General features: G+C 39.4%; 2 protein-coding genes across 14 annotated transcripts in view; one reads left to right on the top strand and one right to left on the bottom strand.

The window, feature by feature from the left end:
- Positions 1 to 2,987, top strand: part of RTN4 (reticulon 4) — a 74,880-nt gene extending 71,893 nt beyond the window's left edge. For all 13 annotated transcript variants that reach the window (XM_075035358.1, XM_075035359.1, XM_075035349.1 and 10 more), the window contains 3 exons: positions 141 to 187; positions 1,412 to 1,470; positions 1,911 to 2,987. In XM_075035358.1, coding sequence (XP_074891459.1) covers positions 141 to 187; positions 1,412 to 1,470; positions 1,911 to 1,953 — 149 coding nt within the window. In that variant the 3' untranslated portion in view covers positions 1,954 to 2,987. The remainder of the gene's footprint in view (positions 1 to 140; positions 188 to 1,411; positions 1,471 to 1,910) is intronic.
- A 1,003-nt stretch (positions 2,988 to 3,990) lies between these two features.
- The window catches only part of EML6 (EMAP like 6), a 125,946-nt gene continuing 108,715 nt past the window's right edge, over positions 3,991 to 21,221 (bottom strand). The window contains exons 33-46 of the mRNA XM_075035348.1: positions 20,903 to 21,032; positions 19,585 to 19,683; positions 18,289 to 18,309; positions 17,746 to 17,919; positions 16,816 to 17,024; positions 14,624 to 14,781; positions 13,815 to 13,929; positions 12,374 to 12,562; positions 11,109 to 11,344; positions 10,329 to 10,491; positions 9,480 to 9,583; positions 8,256 to 8,409; positions 7,766 to 7,866; positions 3,991 to 5,947 (exon numbers count right to left, since the gene is read on the bottom strand). Of these exons, the coding sequence (XP_074891449.1) occupies positions 5,923 to 5,947; positions 7,766 to 7,866; positions 8,256 to 8,409; positions 9,480 to 9,583; positions 10,329 to 10,491; positions 11,109 to 11,344; positions 12,374 to 12,562; positions 13,815 to 13,929; positions 14,624 to 14,781; positions 16,816 to 17,024; positions 17,746 to 17,919; positions 18,289 to 18,309; positions 19,585 to 19,683; positions 20,903 to 21,032 (1,878 nt within the window). The 3' untranslated portion in view covers positions 3,991 to 5,922. The remainder of the gene's footprint in view (positions 5,948 to 7,765; positions 7,867 to 8,255; positions 8,410 to 9,479; positions 9,584 to 10,328; positions 10,492 to 11,108; positions 11,345 to 12,373; positions 12,563 to 13,814; positions 13,930 to 14,623; positions 14,782 to 16,815; positions 17,025 to 17,745; positions 17,920 to 18,288; positions 18,310 to 19,584; positions 19,684 to 20,902; positions 21,033 to 21,221) is intronic.

Genomic DNA, 21,221 nt, shown 5'->3' with positions numbered 1-21,221 from the left:
ACAATTTTTGTGTGTGGCTTAGTTATTTCTTTTTCTGGTACCTTTTTGAAAGAGATGTCAAGGCTTGGAAACTAGTCTTTGTTTTACCTGAACACCATCCCTTTTGCCAGTATTTATGCCTTTGATATGCTCTTTTCCAGCTTTGATTTCGCTCTTCAGTGTTCCTGTTATTTATGAGAGACATCAGGTGAGCATTTAATACGATTCATTAAATGCTGCATAAAATTAGCTCTGTTGAAGTAAAAACACAAGTGAATAAAACTAAAATTCATTTCAATCTTCTAAAAATCTTGAAAGCCTGTGAAAGATAGGCCTTTAACTAGGAGTCAGTGCTAGGGCCAAGAGAATCAAGTTCACTTTGGAGTCCAGACTGTGTGTGCTTTCCCTTCCTCCTCTCTGGTGGAAGTCTAAGAAGGCTTCCCCAGCAAAGTTACGAAAAGGGCCTGATTAACCTGGAGGCCTTTCTCTTCTGATCCAGATTTGGTCAGGACTAAAGCAGCAGTAGGCACGGTACGTTAATCCTGACGTAAGTACTTTTAAAACAATTTCCGAAGAAATCTCTTTGAAGCTGATATTCAGGATTCATGTCCTGAGGCCCTGGCAAAAAAAGGAGGTGGGAGATGCTTGGCACAGACTGTCTGGTGCTTCTCCTGTGGAGAGACTAATGTAAAGGATAGAGGCAAGAAGGAGCTAAACTAAAAAGCATATGATTAAACTATAGCTGAGCTTGAGCAGGGACTGTCTTCGGCAGGTCATAGCACAGGAGGGGGGAAGCCAGCTCTGGCTTAGCAGTTCCTTCTCCCCTTTCAAAAACAACGCTGCTCATGGAGGCCAGCCTGGGACTTAGGAAGGGAGGAAGAAAGGCACGGAGCAGATGGCGGAGCCTCTTGGGCTCCTCTCCGAGCTCCTAGGAAAGAACAAAGTACTCTGCAGTGAAAGGAAATCCTGTAGGTCTGAGGAAAGACGAGGGACAATTTGTGTGGCTTAACCCGGGCTCCTCAATCCTCTTGAGGAGCTGAAGGCTGCTCTCTGAAGGCGTAAGCTGTTTAACAGGCCCAGCCCACCTAAGCAGCTTTCTTTCTCCATGGTGCCCAGAGGAGCCGGCCGCCCCTCACCGAGGGCCTGGGTTGTGCAGCTGCGAGACAAGGAAGGGGCAAAGGCAAGTAGTGACCAGTTTGATGGAACATGCAGAAGCCAGGGGTCAATTTATTTGGGTACTGACCCACTATTCCCTGCTCCTGTGTGCGTTCCTGGAGGCAAACACCAGCGTGTGCTGTGGCTGAAGTTGCGGGAGCTCTGGCATCAAACTGGGATGCAAATCTTCTGTCAGGGGTCATTCGTGTAAGGCTGTCTTGGTACAACTGTTTGTTTGTAAGAGCTGGTCTGTAACATCTGTCATCTTCCATTTCAGGCCCAAATTGACCATTATTTGGGACTTGTGAACAAGAATGTCAAAGATGCGATAGCTAAGTGAGTTGTTTGTTTGTTTTGGTTTTTTTAATTTCACTTCATAAAGAATACTTACGGTTCTTGGTATCTGTGGTACTCCTGTACATACCAAATGCATTACATGCACTAGTCCTGGGAGGAGAAAGAAGTCCTTTGTTTGAATTTGGAATGGTTGTGAAATTGGCTCCTTTCTTGCCGATGCTGTTGTTAAGTTGATACTGTATTATTTCTAATAGAACTCTGTGTATTTGAAACCATTAGTGAAACCTGAGGCACTCAGCAGTTGCAGTTGAGGGGTGGATGAAGAATTTAGTGGTTCCATTGGTTTCTGAGTGTAATAATTTCTGTGCTGCTGTGATAATAATTTTCACACGTTGCTGTTTTTAAGACTATGTTTACACCTACTTTTTTGTTATTCATTACTCAAATGCTGTTCTTTTTCCTCTCCTGTTCTCTTGCAGGATCCAAGCAAAGATCCCTGGCTTGAAGCGCAAAACTGAATAAAAAGCCTGAAGCAACTTATTGATAGGAAGTTCATCTTTTAAGGGGGGAAAAATACTCATTTGGATTTACATGGGGAGGGTCAGGGAATAGCAAAACCCTTGACATTGCAGTGCAATTTCACAGATCTTTATTTTTTAGCAACGCAGTGTTTGAGGAAAAATAACTGTTTTGACTGCCATGTGTTTCATCATCTTAAGTATTGTACGCTGCTATGTATGGATCTAAAACTAATCATCTTTCTTTATCCTGTGTGCAGCACTGGCTAATACAAAAGATTTGAGAAAGCTGTACATTTTGCTTCATCAGAGGTAGTCCCTGCTGCGTTCCAGAAGAGGTAGTGCAGGTGGAGCGGAGGATAACACTTCCCAGTTTGTGCACTGTGTATGGTCTGTGTAGATTGATGCAGATTTTCTAAAATGAGATGTTTTAGAAGAATATACCATTTTAGCAAGTTTTGAAAAATCTTGCCTTTTTGGTATGAGTATAGCTGTATTGTGATTTTATTGTTTTATCAATTGCCAATATATATATATATATATATATGTGTTTCACAAAGCTTAGATCTTTCAGCTGCTCCACAGTGCTTCATACTTCAGAGAATTGACTGATTTCTGGACTAGCTCCATAGCACATAAGCTTGAAAAACTAAAATGTCTCTGTAAACACTAGCATCTGTTTAAAAAAAACAAAAGAGAAATGAACAAAGGAACCTCTACATCTATTAAAAGAAAATTACAGCATACACTTTGTTGCACAAACGTACAGTAGTTGATTTTGAGCAAATAATTCTACAGTCTCTCAAACTCTGATAATCTGTGGACTGAATATCTAATGCTGCAAATGTCATTTGGAAACTTAAAACCTTGTTATGCAAGAAATGATAAATGAAAATTTATACACTTGCAGTTTAAGCTGTATTGAACTAAGTCTGTGGAATGCATTGTGAAATGTAAAAAAAGAAAACCAACAAAAAAGCAAAAAAAAACGACAAACAAAAACCCCAAGTATCAATAAAGCTTATAGACATAAAATAATATCGGTATTTTGCTTTCTTGAGGCAAGTTTAATATATTTGTGTTTATTTTGTTTAAGTTAAGTTCATCGTGATTAAATATCCATTGTACATGGTGGTGGAAATAGTTTGTCAGACATAGCGATGTGAGTAGATGGATTTTTCACAATACCTTTTCTTTCCGTATGTGCAGTGTGAAGCAGTTTGTTCAGTTCCAGTTACAGATTTGATGTCCCACGTAGCTGTGTCGGCTGGTGATGCTCAGTTCAGCGCATAGTTCTCGTAGTGCAGGCTGTTGCCTGCAGCAAGGAGGTCTCCATGCTGAAGGCCCCTGCTGTTACCACTGCCAGCTGTGCCGACAGCTTGGTGATGGGGGGGTGATGGTGTCAGGTGCCACTTAAGTAAGTGCTGTGAGTTGGTTATCGAAAATTGTGAAAGGTGAAATTTTAGATTCTGCTAAATGAAGTGAAGATTCTTCGTTTCTTTTATATGTATGATGCCATGTTCTAGTTGGAAGGAAATTGTAAAGCAAGTCCCCATAGTCTTTTCAGATCAACTTGTTGAATCTGATTTAAGAGCTGGACATTGAAAACTTGTACCCAAATTTATTTGAGACACAAATTTTAAATTAATGGCATCTTGACCATTGAAAAATAAATTCATGCACTAATATTTTAGTTTACAGTATAATACAGCATTACTTCTGAACATTTTATACATAAAGCCAAACCATATAAACATACAACTTGTAAGTGTTCTCCTGACAGACACTATTGCTTTAAGATATTTTTCACATCACTACTGACTAATTCATTCTGCCACAAGACTGGTTTTATTTGGGATACAATCAATGTGAAAGGAAGGCAAACATTACAACATCAGCAAAGAAGGTACTCACTGATGTCACCACCTAACATGATTACATTATTTGATCAAGAAGGTTTCTTTAAAAAAAAAAGACTGCATAGGGACTCTTATTGTGTATCTGACAAACTGATCGTCTGTATAGTAATATAAGGCATTAATAAATTCAGTTTTAAAAAAAGGTGATTCTTTGAGGTTGCTGAAGCACTTTTGTGTGTTAAATGTACGTTGATCCACTCCTTTAATTGGATAGTTGTTGCATCCAACAACAGCTCCCTCCTTATGCAGTGGGCATCAGAAGCGGATTGGCAGGAAGCTTCCACAGATCAGAATTATAATTTCCTGAACTGGGACTAAAGCACTATTTAACATTTCTTTTCAAAGACTAAATGTAAGTCTAAATGTTTTATGTTGGCCTTTATTTCTTTTAATTAACAAACAGTCTTTTTAAAAGAAGAAAGGTAATTTCAAAATATGGATGTTGATCCATGCCAGAAATCTCAAAAATCTTTTGTTTTGACATTGCCCACAGTTTGTGTTCCTTTCTAAACAGTGTTGTTGGAAAAAGCTGAACTTTTGTTTCTCAGATTCCACTGTCCCTGTCTCTAGTTTTTGGTTTTGACAAAATGTTCATTAGCAAATGTTGAAGGGCTTTACTGGCCTGCTGTAGACATCTGCTCATGGTCTCCACTTCCACATGGAGGCAAGTCTCCCTCCTTTAATCTTGGCTGCCTGCTGCCCCTCCTGCCCCACAATCCCACAGCCCAATCACAGATGAGGGGGCTGCACGGGGTGCGGGAGAAGTGATGATGGGGAGAGGAGTCCATATTTAGCAAGGATTATGCTTTCCTTGAGGATAGGTAAGTTTTTTCTGGTACCAGAGTAATTTATGTCTACTTGTAAGCAGTGTGAGACTAGCTGCCTGCTGCAGGGTACACACAGTCCCTGCTACTGCTGTACCAGGTGTTCCTTTGGCTGTCTTCAGGGAGCCCCTCCAGAATGGGGGGAATTGGAAATAGCAATTCTTGGAGGCCTTCAAACTGCTTCTTAAATACACTAGAAGGCCACTGCAAGTAGTTAACTATAAAGCACATGTTCCCATAAGCAGGGAGAGTGCAGGAACACTTGGGAAACAACTTCCGCAATCATCATGTTAAAATTTCTTTAACCAAGTCTCTCCCCCTCTACTCACCGTTTGAGTTGTTAAGCTTCAAATTCTGGCTGCAGTCAAGCTACCATCACAAACCAATTGTGAACAGCTTATCAAGAGGTGTAATGCCATCAGGAGTTTGTCCTTAGAACAGCACATAGCTTCTTGCTGTTGGAAACATTTTGGAATTCACTTGTGAAGGTATTTATTAAAAACCAAAGCAGAAAACAGGGATAATGTAAGTACACAGCTGGAAAAGGTGTTAATGGTTAGCCCTCCTCTATGAAAGTTATAGCACCGTATGTTGAAAGCAATTGGTGGGAGGCAAGACTGTAGCCCATACTACTAGAAAATTATTCAAAGGCACTTCATGGATAGAAAATTTTGCCAAATATATATATATATATTTAAAAATAAAATGGACTTAAAAAATGATACTTTGCTCCTTGGATTACTGAAAGCTGAAGTGTGAACCCCAGCATGCTCATTAAAAGCTTGCAGTTTTACTCTGCACCAAATTTGAGTTTTAAGCAGGTGTTGTAAAAACACCAACTTCCTTGAACAAATGTTCAAGCCATACATTTTGAAATTGCACAAATTAAAGGGCCCAGCATTTTCTCAGTGTGCTCCCTTTTCAGACATGGTTTGAATAACAACACACTATTAGGCAAAATAGCTCCGTGAGTGAACTGTTCATCACTTTGGCCTACCCGGGTTACAAAAGGATTCCCTTTCAAACTTCAGCTTCCTTCTCAAGGCTATTGGTCTTTCAAATGCAAGATCACATTCACATTCGGTAAATTTGTATGAGAAATCTGAAAATGTGTAACCCATGCAGCATCGTATGGAAATTACAGCAGCCAAAGGGGTAGAGGCATTCATGGCTGTCCAGTCCAGAGCAGTCACTTGTTGGTGGCAGTAGCAGCAGCAAGAGAGTCTCCTTTCAAAGACATCGCCACACAAATACACTGTAAAGAAATTAATGGAGAGCGTAAGTTAATTTTCTGAGTAACTTCATGACAGCCTCCAGCGTATCATACCAAAAGGGAGAGGCTGTGTTAAATACATACATGTCTATAAATGTAGATTTGCCAGCAAGGCACCAGGTAAAGCAACATTAAGCTCTGGAGTTACTTGACAAATACCGGCACTTGAATGCACTTCCCTTTCTCAGAAGAGAGTTAAAGCATTGTAACTAACTTGTGTGTGTGTGTTAGTGAAGGCCTGGAGGCTGGAAATGCTATTATTTTTACTCTGTATAGTTGCACTTTGAATCAAGAAATCCTCATCATAACTATATTGTCAGAATTAAGGCAGCTGATAGGCTTTTCTGAGTTTATGTAACTTCCAGGCTGCAGGGTGAGAATTGAGGTAAATGCAGCCTTTGTTCCTATGCAGCCGCTTTTTGATCTGACAGAGCTTCCTGCTCTCCCACTGTGCAACCCCCTTTTCAAAGAAAAACTCTTCTCCCCCCCCCGCCCCCTTCTTTTTCTTTTTTGCCCCAAAGTAGAAAATGAAAATATCTACTGGAGGTGTGGATGGGGGTGGTCCTTTATTTCCAGCATGATTGCACAAAGGGCTGTGAATGCTAAATTTGAAGAATTTATTAATCTGCAGCGAGAGGAGAGTTAAGATGACTGCAGGGTGTTGAACAAACTGAACGTAACGCCAGTATCTATGCTGCAGGCTTACTGAGGGGAGCCTAGTGTCATGAAACATATATCAGTATTTAGTTTGCTGCTGCTGGAAAAGATGCGCAGTCTCATTCACTGGCAAAAATGACTCAATCCTGCAGTCTCTGGCTTGTATTTTTCCTGCTGAGTAAGCAGTTAGAAATACTTGGTTCTTGAATGCAGCTTCCTGATACTTGCTCCTGTGAGAATTTGTGCCCTTTCATTTCCTACCTTGTTGCTTTTCAGTTTTTCTAGTTCTATGTTTTGCTGTTTAAAAAGTCCCTTACAGTTTGTGTTTAACCATGTTTAGTTTTTATTCCTCACCTTTCTGCTCTCTGTTTTGCTTGTTAGTAGCGTCCTCTCTGAGCAGTACTGGCAGCTCAAATAGCCTTGGGGAGGAGGGGGATCCGGCAGGAATCACATGTGCGTGCACACACACACAGAGGCTATTTTTTTTTTTTTTTTTAATGGGAAAAAAACCCAATCCAAAACACCCCAACACAAACTTAAGGCACCTTTTGAGAAGCCTCCTGTTAATTTGAAATGTCTTTCTAAATCTGTCTATCCTTCTATACAGCTGGAATTCCTGTTGTAGACTTTGCTGGGCAGGAGCTATTCAGTTATTTTTGTGTGACTGACACCCCCACCAGCTGTCTTTGTCTGATCTAAATGTTCTTCAGACACACCAAGTGGTTCCTGTGCCAGCAGCCGGGGCTCCTTCAGCTACTTCTTGGCGCCCAAAGTCTCGCAGGTCGGTGCTGACCCACGCAGCCACAGGTATGGTCTGCCTCATCTGCCCTCTCACAGGGAGGGAGGCAAGCCAAGGACCCACAAGCAGATGCATGGTAAACAAGGAAACCCAAATGCAAGATGTTTTACCCAGCAGAGATGACCTTGTGAATGGCACCAAGGTGGCAGGAGCGAATGTGGTGCAAGTGACCATAAAATAACAGCAATTCCAGAGTAAGAAAACCAAGCTAAAGTGCTCACACATCAGCAGGCTTCAATGAATGCAGAGTGGTCTGAGAAAGGTGTTAAATGCATTGCTGTGGGTTTGGCATAGAAGGGTACACACAAAATTTTTGATCATCTTAAAAATAAGTAAGCAGTTACCTGCAGTCATCTCCTCCTGTACTTATAATGTACTTGTCATCATGAGAAAAGCGTATGTTGGTGACGTGTGCAGAGTGCCCAAAATACCGCTTGTGTTTGGCCTATTGGAAAAAGAACAGAAGCTCAGGAATTGGTACAGGAGCATTAGAGAGTGACAAAGTTGCCTTGTGAGTGTAGACAAAATCACACCGCCAGCAGTACTGGCATCTTCCAGCCCACAGTAATCCCAGCTCAGCACCTGATCCTGTGTGTTGCGTCTTCCCTGGTTGCTGGTCAGCAGCTACCCTGTCACCTGCGAGCTGCTCGCCTGGGGACAGCCGTTCTGCTGCACAGCTAACTCTCACACTCCTGCAGCCAGCACTGGCTGGGAGCTGCCTGGAGATGACCTGTTGGACCATGCAGTTTGGACGCCTTAAAATCAATCATATGCTAAGGAGTTTGAACATGGGGAAACACAAGCTGTTTAGATTAAAATAAAATATCCACTTACAAATTTTTCTGTGCATGGGAAATCAAACAGTTTCACCAGACCAAAGTCATCTCCTGTGACTATATTTAGCCCAGCATGGGTCACACATGCACAATTGACATCTGCTTTATCTGCATTTCGTGGCCAAATTCCAATGACTTCATCTCCAAGAATGCTGTTCCAAAACCAAGTTAAAAAAATAGTATTAGATCATAAGACATTGCACTGAGTGCAATCTCAGAGAGCATCACAGGAACATACATTTTCTGTGCAACTCTTAAACTATCCATAAATCCTGAGGTTTATGTCTTGTGAAACCACTCACATCATTTTATACAAGCAGCTTGTACAGCTATGGCCTCCTCCTTTCCTTATGGACATATATGTACCCTCCCACGGTGATTTTTGACAGCAGCATTCTCTTCTCTTAGCCATAAGCTCTTGAATGAGGGCATGCTTGTTTGTAAAACAGCTGTTCTTACCTTAGTTTAAGTTCCTTTATAATCATTCCTATTTACCCACATATTAACTGTCAGATGCGTCTGCCCCACTCCCACAATCTGTCAAGAGTCAGAAATGAGTAATCTGGGGCAGATTTTTATGCTTGGTTGCTTGATAGCAGAGCAGTAAGAGTAGGAGGATTCTCACTTACCTTCGCCTGAAAACCTGCCTGTATTATCACCCACTTGTTATGGTCAGATCTGCTTTTGGCTGGTTCCACTTTCTACAGCACACAGAAGACAGCTGTAGTTTTGTAATTATGTTGGGAGGGTCCTGTCTAAATCCATGTCAGTAAATATATTTTAATGATACCCAGAACTCCTTCCTTAATACAATCAGCTCATGTTTCAGTGCCTCCTATGCTGCCTGTGTTTCCTGATGTGGGATAAGGTAGCACTTATGCCAGCATGCCAATCAAAGTGAAGCTTTAAATGGTACAGAGCCATGTGAGGGGCCATGCACCTCACTGTTGGGAAGCCTGGGATGAACGGCAACAAGCCACCACGGATGCGTGACAGCCCGTGGTATTACTACAGACACCAACCAGCTACAAATGTGTGTAAAAAACTAAGCGTGTAAGATAGAGTTTTAGGAAAGGGGAGTGTGTATGCTTTCTCTCACACGTTTGTCAAACCCTGGGGAGAGTTCAAGCTTTGGTTTACACAATCTGATCGTATGATCTGATCTTACTTCTGTATTACACCTATCCCCGATCAGGCAGAACTTTGTTCTTTCATTTTTTACCTCGTCCATGTGGCCCATGTGATCTTTTCTATTAATGCAGGATCTGTTATTTGCTTTCCTAGTGGTACCTCATGAACTTGACGCTTATAGGCACCCGTTGATACCTGAAAATAGGAAAGGAAAAAGTTAGTAACTTTGCTATAAATATGACATTTTCTTTATTTATAAGATTTCCAGCAGTAATAGTCTCAATAGGTTTTGTCAGGAAATAACCAGCTAGGATAACATTTCTCTTTTTTTCCTAATTAGCTAGAATTCATTTTATGCAATATGAAGTCATAACAATGTTACAGGATGATCATTGAATGAGGTGTTCATATGCATACTGCATAGCTGAGAGATTCCTTTTCGTGATATACTCTCTGGTTTATCTCAACCCAATTTTACTAAATCAGAAAAATTTCAAAAGGAAACCTCACATATTCATTCAGCTATCATATGCATCCCATCCCAGGGAAAGGGAGAAAGACAACTGTTTCTATATTATTATAATCCACAGTTTCTTTCTCAGTGTTGTACCCGTTTCCTTGAAACGGGAGAATGTTTTGCCTTTAGCACGCTAATAATCCTGTAAGGGAACTGAGCAATGTTGTTACAGTCAGAGATGCAGAACCCAGGGGGAAGACCCAAGTATTTAGAAAGAAAGGAAGGATTTTAAGTAGAGCTCTGGGAGGATCCTAAAGACAATCTGAGTTATCTGGCCTACTTCAGAAGATTTAGGGGCACCTTGAAGGTCAGGACAACTTTGGAAAGCCTCCTTCACCCTTTCTTACCTCCATCTTGTTATTATGTCTGATAACAGGTAAGTCACAATAAATACAAATAAACATGGGTCCAGCAGAGACATACCTGAATGTACCTGCTGTCTGCAGAAAAATCCATCTGTATGACAAAACTTGCAATGTCTTTGCAGTAGCCTATTCGGTTTAGGGTTGTACCTTGAGTGAGATCATAAAAATCTACAGTATGTTCTTGTGAACCCACTGCCAAAAACCTGTTATCTGGGCTGATCCTAAACAATAAAACACAGAATGGGGATATAATTTACTCTTTCTGTGCCAGATTTTCTTTTGCTTCTCATGTTAACACAAGAGAACAGATTTCTTTTGCTGGAAAACAAGAAAAACCTTCTATCAATAGCAAGATTGAATCCAAACCAAACCTTGATGCATAATAGATGAGGAAGGTTGAGGATATTGTATGTAGTTAACTGATGTTAATATTGCACTTGAGTAAAGCGCAGAGCACAATGTGCAGAGTAACTTGAATCCTCTGTGAGAAAGCAACAGGAATTGCAATTTTAAAATGTACTATAGTATTAATTCCCATAATCATAGCTCCACAGTGTACAAATTACTGGCTATATTCAAGTGGATATAACTGAATTAATCGGGGGGTGGGGGTGGGGGGAAGCGTGTGCTAAGACATATAAGCTTTAGGTATACATAAATACAAGCTTTAGGTATGTGTAAAGCCACCAGTCAGCTAGTAAACGCACTTCACGATTTCATGCAGGTTTCAACAAATACGGAGTTACAACAAACCTGGAAATCAACTTGGAACTTGATGGACTTTTTCTTGAGTAAGGGCTGCATATTTAGAGAACTTCAGTTGAAATTTCTGACATACCTGATATCCTGAATTGCAGACTTCCTGTCTCGCTTTTTGCCCCAGACCTTAAGGCTGTTTACAAGTAAAATAACAAATTCTCCATTCTTCATGCCAATCGCAACCATTTCACCATCAGGACTATATGCGGCACATCTTGCTGGATGACCTAGATTCACTTTGTTCAGCAGTTTCTGTATTAACAAAAGCAATAGGCTCATACCCCCCCTGGAGCAAACTACCAAGCAAATGGAAAACTTCCAAGCACAAAGTGTAGAAGTCACTTATTAAAAACAAATTGTCTATAGTTTCCTCTAAAAATAAATCTGAAATTTCACATTAAAAAATCACATCCCACCAGGCATATGTCACAAAACAGACTTCAAAATATAGATGTAATTCAGATGGGAGTTTCGTGTTTGCATCTATCTTGTTGCAGGGTGACTTCAAGTTTTACACCAGAAAGAATACTATTTAGCAGAAAAGGCTGAAAAATCCATTTCCTATTTTGGTTGAAAGGTGATTTTGATAGCTTCTACAACTGCTGATCAGGGTAGGTTTTTTCCATTTGATTTGCTATGTGAAAACATACTGGAATGCTCTTGCATTTTCACTTATTTGACTGCATAATATATTCATTTTCCGTATTAAAAGTTATCCCTGCTAGCTCAGGTAACTACCTTTTGAAAAGGTTTATGTAGGCTAGCATAAGCAGAAACCTTTCTGTTATTTTTTTAAATGTTTTATTTATTTGTTATTTTAAAAAACTGTTGTTAGGCAATTTGACTTGGAAAAAAAACCCTGAACTACACATATGCAACATGTTCGGTTCTAAAGAAGGGCTCTAAAAAGGAGGGAGCCATGCTTACAAGTAAGGCAGGCTTATTGTCAGGGTCTGTGTATTAGTCAGTGACAGGACAACCTGTGTCACCCAGTCTGTCAGCAGGGAATTAAAATGCTTCCTCAATACACACCAGCCTGTACTTTTAGATCAAAATAAGCAATACGCAACAGAAGGCACTCCATTGGTATGAATGCTTTTAAATAACTGCATTTCTCTGCAAACTGCTTGCTTTTGGAAAGAGCAGCATGCTACCTCACAAAGGACTTTTTCACATCGCCACATAGCATGAAAAAAAAAGAACCACACCGAAACAGAAGAGAAACACTGTTCTCTTTACATGGCTGCTTGAAGGTGCATACGTAGCTGGCACATTGTACAATTGGAAAAATGCATGGTTGTATAAAATTATCATTTTTAATTGCACACTTTTAGTGATACTCACTTTGTCACACAGGTCCCAGATTCTTGCTGTTCCATCGTTACTTGCAGAGATAAATATGTCTTTTGAGGGGTGGGTTGCTAAGCCCCAAATTTCCCCTTCCATGTGACAATCAATCAACAAGTTTGAAGCAGCATTTTTTTCTCCTACTTCAAGGATTTCTCCATCTTTTGTTCCCACTAAAATTTTCCCCTATTTGTAGCCAAAAAAAAGAATGGGAGATGGGTTGTCAGTATAACAGAAAGAATATACCAATAGCAGTAAAGTACCAATGTATTGCAGAAATACCTGTGATAACTCATTCCGATTTATACTACTTGTTCATGAAGCATCTTAAAAACAGGAGACTAAAACACTGACACTTTCACATCTCGAGATCATGTTCTGGTGTTACTGTTGAGTGACTGCAGTGGATTTCCATCTTACCATTAAAGGATTTTAATTCAGATCAAAGTGTTTACAGACAAGTTGGCAAAGCATGATTCTCATACTTCTGAGGTAAATAAATATAATAATTGGGCAATAATAAAAAAAGGCAAAACAGGGTTTTAGGCTCAGTTAGGCTGTTTAAGAGCACCTTGTGTCTACTCTAGCCATACTGTCATTGTCTAAACTGCAAGAGCTTCCTTGGCAAATACTTGGAAAAAGCATAAATAGATACCATTTGGAATTGGTTAATGGTGACTTCATTAGAAATATAAACCAACATTCCTCAGTGGTGGTGTTATCAAAGAGCATGTCGAATTCCTGAGGCTTGATATACGAAGTTAAATAGAGACCATTTAATGAAGTGTTAGGTTGGACAGCTACCCATCATATGAAGTAAGACCCCTGCATCACCACTCACTCCTTTCACAACTTTCAGAAGTACAATTTAAACATATGCAAGAGTGACTTTAGCATGTCAAATTGCTCAGTTATTTCTATTGCTTTCCACTTTACCAAAACTTAAAGTCAATCAGTAATTCTCAGTGGCAACTTGTTTTATTTGTGACTTGAAAAAGGAAAAAAAAAAAAAAAAAGCTAGGATCCATGCTGCCTAACTGAAGCACCTAAGCTGTGCCTACATTTTACAGGAAGCAAACCTTGTAAAGCAGGTACCTAAGTTCCTTTTGTCGTGCAAAAAGAAAGGCAGGAGACAAGGTCCTACCCTGGTGAAATATGTTCCTACACTTAGCGCTGTCCCAAAGGCCTTTCACTCTCCTTGCTGACTGTAGAGGAAAGGCAGGCACTAAGCATCAGAAATGCAATCCTCATGCAGTTTAAAGCCCATCAGTGAGCTCAGGAAGACAAGTAAGGAAACATCACTAGGTAGGGAGACAAAGCCTCCTCCCATAACTTTTTACAAAAGTCTTCTCCCCTGTGTCTCCCATCCAACCTCCACCAAGAACAACATGCAGCAATGCGTGCCAAAGGGTAATGTCTGCCACATCAGCTCACTTACTTTTCCTCTGCAGACGGAGCGCACGCACTCAATGAGCTGACCTGTCTCAAGCTGAAATGCTCGGCACCGTTTCATCTCTTGATCCCATAGCTTTACAGCTCCCCCTTCTTTAGTGCTGAAAAGAAGTGTGTTGTGTTACTCAGATGTCTCCTGCATAGTCTACAACAAATCCCGTATGTAAATCCCATCAGTATTTTTCTGATTAAATAATAAAACATACATTGAATCACCTTCTACTGTATATAAAGACACCTCACTATTGTGCAATGGAAAGCAACTGATAAAAATTTAAATGCTATCACACTCCATGTTTTAAACAGTATCATGCCTAATTTGTAAAAACCAAATTGTTCTCTTGTCACTTAATCTCAAATTTCTGTCACCAAGATAAGCTTGGCAAATATGTTACTTCTAGTAAATCAAAGAATTTACTAATCACAGAGTCTCCACCTGGAGAGGTTGTCTGTAGTTTGACAGAATTAAAAAATTGAGACAAACCCACTTATGCCAGGCTGACAGGAGCTCAGGCAACAAGGAGCTTATACAGGTGTTCATATCAATTGCTAATTCGAGGTTCAGTACGTCCTTTGCCCATAACATGCATTATTGTGACCCTTGAGTGTCCTACTTATTAGTTCTTTACTCACTAAGACACCTGGGCATGTTATGTAAAATTTAGATTGAAACTGCTACAGTACAGATACCATTTATCTCTGGGAAGCATTGTGTATGTCTAGGGTATTGGAGAAATAAAATAGTGATATGAGAGAGAGAAAAGTTGTGCAGTTTAGGAAGATTGTATGTCTTACGGTCTCTCCTTCCCTCCTGTAACAATGAGTCCATCTCGAAGAGTCGTGTACATTGTGAACACTGGCCCTGTGTGAGCTTTTGCCACAAGTCTAATCAGAAAATGATCCTTCCAGACGTAGACATCTCCATTTATGGCACCAGTAAATGTAAGGTTATTCTGCAACAAATAGCAATGATCTCCGATATAATAAATACCTTAGCATTTTTGTTCAGCTTGAATTAAAATTCTTTTAGCTACTGAATTTCCTGAGAAAAGTCAACTATGCAATGAATGTAGGAATTAAAACCATCTGCATTGAGAGAATGAGTTTAATGACTGCACTCTAATGGTGTTTCTTTGAGATGTTATAAATCATATGAGTAGGGTACATTCACCTCATCTTGAGATCTTTCAGATGCGCATACTTCTTTTGCTATGCATGTGCTATGTCATATCACCTGCTGGCGAGATGTATGACAGGTTACCACTACTGAATTCTCAGTGATGTTTCTTTCTTCTTTGAGTATGTATCAGTGAGAATCTCAGTATAGATGACTGGTAAGCAGTATCTTCAAGATGTTGAAAATAAAGTGTATTAACTTAAATGCAGAACTAACTCAACCTGTTACCTACTTTATGCACCACAGCAATGGCATAATTTCTCATAAAAGCCATGAAACTTGCCCCATGGAGCAAACGGGTCCGAGGTCTGGGACTCCCTGAGGAATGGGGAAAAGTAGCAAGTATTCTGCATTGCAAATGTTCTTTTGGAGCGTGCTCTGTTAAATAGAAAAGATTGGCTAAAGAACTAAAGATTGTCTGACCTTGAAGTCCACTGACTCTGAAATAACAGGCATCAGGAAAAATTGTAAGGGAACCCTTTTGATAGGGGTTCAAAGGAAAGTCTTATGTTCTGCAATAAACAGCAATGGTGTCTGTTGAAGGATCTGGGGGATAGAAGCTCCAGAATAAATTTTTGTTTTAAATGGAGGAAAGGTAGTGTGGCTGTATCCCAGCATGATGTGTTGACTTTGGCATTAGATGGACCTGGATGAAAACAAGTGAGGTTCATGGATGCATGAAGAAGCAGAGGGTGTGTGCACAGCCCCTACTCTATTAAGAGCAACTTACTCATGCTCCTGTGCCATGGACTCCTACTTCCAGTGGGATTCAATGACACATACTTGAGGAAGAAAAAACCATCCTGAATGAATGATGTATGCTAATCAAGTAAACTTCATCTGCTGGTTTTGAAGGTCCCCCTTGCAGGACATTAGTTTTATTATTTTAGAAAATAAAATGTCTGTCAGGCTGTTTCTACTCGGAAAATACAGACAAGCAATTTGTTCTTTCTAATATTACATTCTGCTTCTTTTCTAAAATCACTTTTGGGGTCTTTAGTGTCCAGTACATTACTCGTATTTTATACTGCAGTAGTGCCATTGGAATAGAAAAGAAATGTTTAGTATTAAGCAATTTTTTACAACAGTGTCACTTGTTTGGGCACAAGGTTGAGGATTTGGGAGCTGAATTTTATACACTCACATTTCACACATTAGTACTATTGTCCAGGGTGGATAATTAGGAGCAAGGGGTTTCTTTGAATTGGTGATTTGTATAATTTATGCTTAACATTTGCAAAGGTAATTTCTATGGGCTTTCTGGATGAAGCAGAAGCTATTTCAGACCTTAGTATCATGGTAACGCTGCTTTTTCACTGTTAATATGTAATGCTTTCCTTAACTATGAAGTCTAAAGTACAGTGCTATGGTTCCTTAATGATCATACTGGAGAGTACTATGTACCGTCACCATTAGTTGGATCACTAGCATATGTCATACCAAATAACGTTAGTAGCAAAAAAGGTTGCAGAGCCTATACACAGAATAACAATATTGCATTTTTCCAAGTTAACCGGTGAAGTGCTAAATAACTAGCAAAGTAAAAAAATAAAAGCCTTGGCAGCTGATGCTGTAGGTATGCACAGACATTAATGAAAAATGTTCACTAACAGAGAAACCCAACCCTGTTTAGAAAACTTACATGAGGATCTAAAGGCGTACAAGTTTCAAATTAAAAGTTTAACAAATAAGCAAGAGCTCCATGGTCTTGCACTGTCCACACTGTACTGGATTTCAACAAAGGAAATTGACACTTGCAGTTTTAATAAAAATGTATTACAAAATTCTGTAGCAAGTAATTTGAACTCACTGCTCCGAAGGCAACAGAAAGCATGGTTTGCATTTTGGCATCTTCCATGGAACCAATGACTCCTTTCTTATAAAGCAAAGCACTGCCAGCTAATGTCCAGAACTTCATGTGTTTTACCCCAACAGACACAAACTGAGTGTCTGAATCTGGGCGGAACTCTACAACGAATATCCTCTCCAGGTGTCCTCCCCTGCTAGCAACTTTAGCCCCTGTTTTAATTAGGAAAGGATAAAAATAAAGTTAAATTTACCTGCAAAATTAAGCTCCAATACAATTTTATAAAATAAATTGACCTGGTATTGTATTAGAGAACTGTGTCCCAGATGCTGAAAGCTAAGCAAATCCCAACATTATTTGGTGTATCAAACATCTTAATTCATGCAACCTGTAAGGTCCCTGCTTATTCCATTGCATCTGACCATTTTAGGGAATGCAGATTTAGGCCTTCATAGCATGATTTGTGTTCTCGGTCAGTGAAACAATACCACAGAAATTTTGAATATCATCAATGAGTTACCATCTGGTGAAATGCACAGGGACACATCTAATGAGCTGAGACACTTTTCCTCTCCTCCCCATCATTTCTGAAGATGATAATTCTTTTCTGGAAATGACTTCCCAAAGGCCTATCAACAGCATAGAATTTCAAGTTCAAGTATTTTAAGAAGAAAAAGAAAATACTTCCCTTAATTTCATGGAATTTTATATTAAACATTCTTTCCTTAACTTACTTCTACTTATAATAGAAGTTTAAAACTTACTTTCTTATGCATATTTTCTAGCACTTTGCCATCTCTAACTGGTTTTATGACTTAAGGAGCCATGATACTCAGAGTAAGAACACAAATCTATTCCAAAGACTTGAAAGGAAAAGCAAATAGTTGTACACAGTTCTGTTAGGCTGAAAGAACACGATTTTTCCTGAGTTACCTTCTTGCCACCTCCACACTGTGATAGTATGTTCTGGATCAACTCCCACTGAAACCAGAAGTTTGCCCGTTGCACTGAAGTTAACATAGTTGACCCCTTTGGTGTGGAAGCAACGCAGCATTGAAATTGTTTGCTTACTCATAGCATCCCATATGTGAATTGTGGGAGTTGTACCTATGTGCAAAAAGATATATTATATAAGAGAATTAATTCAGCATCTGGAATGCTTCAGTGCAAAACAGGCATTTTTCAAGAACATTTAACCTAAACAGACACTTATAAGTTGTGGGGTTTTGTTTTAAGGTTAACACTACTCAAAAATAAAAAAACCATAATAGCTTGCGAAACACAGGGGGAAATCATTGTATTTCATGAAGTAAGACAAATTCTAAAAGAACAACATAACATTTATGAAGAACCTCATGCAAAAGAAATTGTCTGTAGATGTTTCACTTGTATCCGTGATTCACACAGATACAGCGAGGTAACATGAAACTTTTACATAACTCTGCTGACTACAATTCACAAACGAATCAGCCTTACCTGGAAATTCTGTCATATCACCTGCATTGTGAGAGCAATGGCAAATGAGGAAGCACCAAGGGAAAACAATAGGTGAAATAAGTCATGTTTCTAATGCTGAAGTGTCAGCATCAGCACCAGAAGGAAAAAAAAAAATTAAAAATTTGAAAATGGATATGGATTAAATCAACAAAACAACTAAGCAGGAATATTGTTGAACTTTTTTGGGTATATTGGTTTTTTATACACAAATATTGCAACAATATTTAGTACTTCTGATTTTTAAAAATGGTATTTAAAAGAAATGCTAAAGACATGCAGTTTTTAAAAATTATTAAATTTAAAAGTGAAATGAATCTGTAGTTATACAGAATATCAACCAAACTCAGAAACACTGATGTCATGGGCTCTTATTGGCAGACTAGAAAAAGGGCCTTTAACAGTCACATTTTCTGTATCATAGAAATCAGTATTTTGAACTGCAGCTCTGACAACATGTACAGATTTTTGTGTTTACTCAACATTCAAATTGAATGACAGGACTCAGTACAGGTGGCAAAGATAATTTGTCAAGGTCTTCATCTACTACAATTTTTCTGCCCCTGTTATATTACTTATTACAGAAGTTTTGGACTTGAGTCTCCTTCCAGATTGATATGAATTAGAATGAGTCCATTCTTTTTCATAAAGTTAATTATTCTAGTATTAAGCTGGTTTAAGTGAAAGGCAACAGATCCTTCTCAAGGCTTGGGGCAAATGAACCTGCATTTCCCATACAATGTTGACTCCTGCAAAAGGTCCTAGGGAATCTAACAGGACTCTCCATGCAAATAATAAACACATATAGTTTCACAACAGGCCCACTACATGTGTCATAACTTCTGCTGAGATTTCACTCTATTTCTTTCCTTTTCCATATAGCTTTTGTACTTCTGCACAGGAAATTTTCATTACATATTTTCACTGCTAAGCATTTTACTGCTAAACAAGCACCTTGGATACAGGAAGGAAAGAGGGAATTCTATAAATCTTATGATTACAGATTAATGAGATGATTTGGTGCAATTTATCAAAGCTTGCTTTCTGGAATATGATTATACTACAATTAACTCTAAAATCCAACAACTCACAATCAGACATGAAACTGAAATCATAAGAAAAACCTGAAGCTCGATTACCTCTTAAAAAATCAAGTAAATAAATTTGAGGACAGCAACACCGGCATGTCCTGGTAAAATTCCTACATAGAAAAGCCCAAAATAAATCAGTGCCCTGAAAATTTTTGAGTAAAGCTTTATTATACAGAGAATCACCTACCAATCTGGCTGGTAGCCACAATATTTTTGTATTTTGGGTGCTGATTCACAGTTAGGCAGAGAATGTCATCAGTGTGCTCCAGGTAGAAACTCTGACTACCTAATAAAATTCAAACATGTTTTTATTCACACCAGTATCGAAGAAAGAACCACCACTGAAGCAAAGAACATTCAAGCAGCATGTTGCTACACTCATGCTGTACTCTCCAGGGGATGGATGGGGGTAGGGCAATAACTATGTCGACAGCTGCGCCACTCTCATTCCCAGGCACCATTACCAAATGCACTGTGAATATAACCATTAACACATATATATAAAAAAGCAATATTTGGTAAACTAGGTCTGTCCATGGAACCTGGAATCAGCCCAAGAATCATCCTGTAACCTCCTGTAACTGCATGAAAAGGCAAAGCTAGCCAATGCAGGGCCCAGGTTTCCCACTATATTGAAGCAGTCAGTGGGAGGCAAAGCAGAGAGCAAAGCCCTGTGAAGTTTATGATTTGCAATATCCTCCCAAGGGAAGGGGCCCAAAAAGAACAGATGGGACCATGCTTCCCAGCTCCACGGGTCAGAGGCTGCGTGAGGACTGGAGCCCCCAAAGGTCACCAGATGTGACAGCTTTCCTGCCTCTGCCCCTTCTCGGCAGCAGAGCTGCTGAGCATGCCACTGCCACCCTTTGGTTCACTGTGGCACCAAGGGGGGATAAAATAAAGCCAAAATTCCTTTAATTCTTATCTTTGTTTCTTGAGATATATGAAGAATATGGAGATGCTGGTGCTACAGCTTAGGAAGGCCAGATAAATTTTTGTTGGTTTTCCTCCTTTTCATCACCCAAAAAGCAGGGAATATTTCTACCCTTTCCAAAGAGCAACTTGTTCATGCTGTATTGCATCAAAATGTACCCTTCCCTGGAGTATGACCTTGCTAAAACAACTCAAAATGAAACAATGGATGTTACTGCTCCTAACGTTTTTAGGGGTACTAGCGGTTTCATAACCCAGGCTCTCTCCTCTGAGAAAGCCATTCCTGCATCTTCAGCGGGGATTTTAGCAAGGCACAACTGCAGAAATAGAACAGGTTATTACACTTCCTAGCAGAATCTCATGCCTGCTGAAAGGAACAGGATGGCTTTACAGGATTATCTGAACAGGAGAAATTGTCAATCTGATGTAATAGCCATCTAAATTTTTTTGCATTATTTATCAAGGTGCAAAATGTGAGAAAGTTACAGGAATGTTAAAGTGTTAAGACTTTCAATCAGAAATATTTTACTAGTACAACATTTTTTATCTCAAAGTGTTGTTTCAAGTTGAATTACCAGTAGAAAGATTTTGAACTATGCCTGCTGCAGCTGTGTGGAAAATAATATCAGCACCATCATTTAGGTAATGGAGGTTGTTGCGACAATCAAATCCTCTGTATCCAAAAACATGGTCTAAAGCCAGCTCCTGGTCAAGTAAAACAAAAAGAAAGAATAAGAGTGAAATGAAAGAAGAAACAAGGAGATTACAGAGTTTGGATCACATAAGCACAGTTCAAAAGTAATTATACAAGCTACAAATATCTTGTAGAGGCTATAGAATAATTAAACAATAATTAATCAGTTATCCCTGGTCTTCTGCTACTTTACTGAGGCA

The sequence above is a fragment of the Buteo buteo genome, chromosome 9 (assembly GCF_964188355.1).
Source record: "Buteo buteo chromosome 9, bButBut1.hap1.1, whole genome shotgun sequence".
Lineage (NCBI taxonomy): Eukaryota > Metazoa > Chordata > Aves > Accipitriformes > Accipitridae > Buteo > Buteo buteo.
Note: the sequence above shows the minus strand (reverse complement) of the source record. Positions and strands in the feature narration are given on the sequence as shown.